This window comes from Vicugna pacos, chromosome 3 (assembly GCF_048564905.1).
Source record: "Vicugna pacos chromosome 3, VicPac4, whole genome shotgun sequence".
Taxonomy (NCBI): domain Eukaryota; kingdom Metazoa; phylum Chordata; class Mammalia; order Artiodactyla; family Camelidae; genus Vicugna; species Vicugna pacos.
The window spans coordinates 43,813,844-43,815,163 of record NC_132989.1 but is presented as its reverse complement, the minus strand read 5'-3'; the positions used below and the strand labels follow the sequence as shown (position 1 = coordinate 43,815,163).

The following is a 1,320-nucleotide window of genomic DNA, read 5'->3' as shown; positions in this document are numbered from 1 at the left end:
CGGGCGGGGCGGCGGGGAGGGAGCCCAGCGACGCACCAACGCGCCCGCCTCCCGCCCCGCCCGCCGCCGCCGCCGCCGCCGCCCCAGTCACCCCGCTCCGCGGCCAGCCGGCACCAGCAGCAGCCCCGGCGGCAGCGCGACAGTCCCCGCCATGTCTGCAGCCATGAGGCAGAGGTTCGACCAATTTCTGCACCAGAAGAACTGCATGACAGACGTCTTGGCCAAACTCGAGGCCAAGACCGGCGTGAACCGGAGCTACATCGCGCTGGGTGGGTGCAGGGCTGCGGCCCGCGGGGTCCCGCCGTTTGCCCGGCCCCGAGAACAGCTGCGGCATCCGCTGCTGGGGAAGCCAGCACGGACCGGGGTAGTGGGTGACAGATGGGGCGAGCGGCATCCTCGGGGACCGAACTGGCCGTCAAGACTGGCCAGAGACCGGAGACCCCGCCGGGGAAGCCAGGGCTGGGAAGCGCTGGTCTGTGCCCGCAGCGAGGTGGCAGGGCGCCCGGGGCGTGCGGCTCGGGGACTGGCCGGCGCTGACGTGTCTGCCCCCGCGGCCGATCGCCGAGTGCCAGCGGCCGAGCGCAGGGCTGGCCGGGAGTGGCGGGGCCTCTGCGGGAAGGCGCGCGGGGCCGTGGCGGAGTACACGGTCCTAGCCAGACCTTCTGCCGAGCTCGGCGCGGAGAAGGGGTGTCCCCTCGGGAGGGGCGAGGCTGCGGGCCGGCGCGGGAATACGGGCCTCCCCAGACCCTCTGGGGGGTCGGGCTCCCCCGGCTGGTGGGCCGCACTGCGGGGGCCCTTGGAGAAGAGACTGCGGGAGGAAGGGCACAAAGGTGGGGGCTGCCAGGTATCCCCAGACCGCAGGCAAAGCCCCGCGAAGGCGCAGGCCCAGCCTTTGCGCGGTTTGTTTTTCTTTATCGCCTGAATGGACTAAGCCTTGCGGTGTGGGCAGGGGCTGCCCGGCTGGAGCTCCTGTGGCGCCACCCGACCCACTTCTCTCCTTATGTCTCCAGGTGTCATCGGGCTGGTGGCTTTGTACCTGGTGTTCGGTTATGGAGCCTCTCTCCTCTGCAACCTGATAGGATTCGGCTACCCAGCCTACATCTCGTAAGTGGCTCCCCCTGCAACCGTCCCTTCCTCCCCTTAACTCCCCTTTCCTCGTCCAGAGCTGCCCTAGTTGCTGTACATCCCCATTTCTCCGGGAGACCGGTCGAAGACCAAAGAGTAGTAACTGACTGCTTAAGGTTACACATTTTGGAGCCTTGACTTGACACATGATCGTCTGATGACTAGCCGAAATGTATGTTCAATCAGATTATTCTG

At 67.7% G+C, this 1,320-nt stretch overlaps 1 protein-coding gene across 1 annotated transcript in view; it reads left to right on the top strand.

The window, feature by feature from the left end:
* Window positions 1-11: 11 nt before the first annotated feature.
* REEP5 (receptor accessory protein 5) overlaps window positions 12-1,320 on the top strand; it is a 28,190-nt gene continuing 26,881 nt past the window's right edge. Inside the window, exons 1-2 of the mRNA XM_072958267.1 lie at window positions 12-269; window positions 1,011-1,104. Coding sequence (XP_072814368.1) covers window positions 152-269; window positions 1,011-1,104 — 212 coding nt within the window. The 5' untranslated portion in view covers window positions 12-151. The remainder of the gene's footprint in view (window positions 270-1,010; window positions 1,105-1,320) is intronic.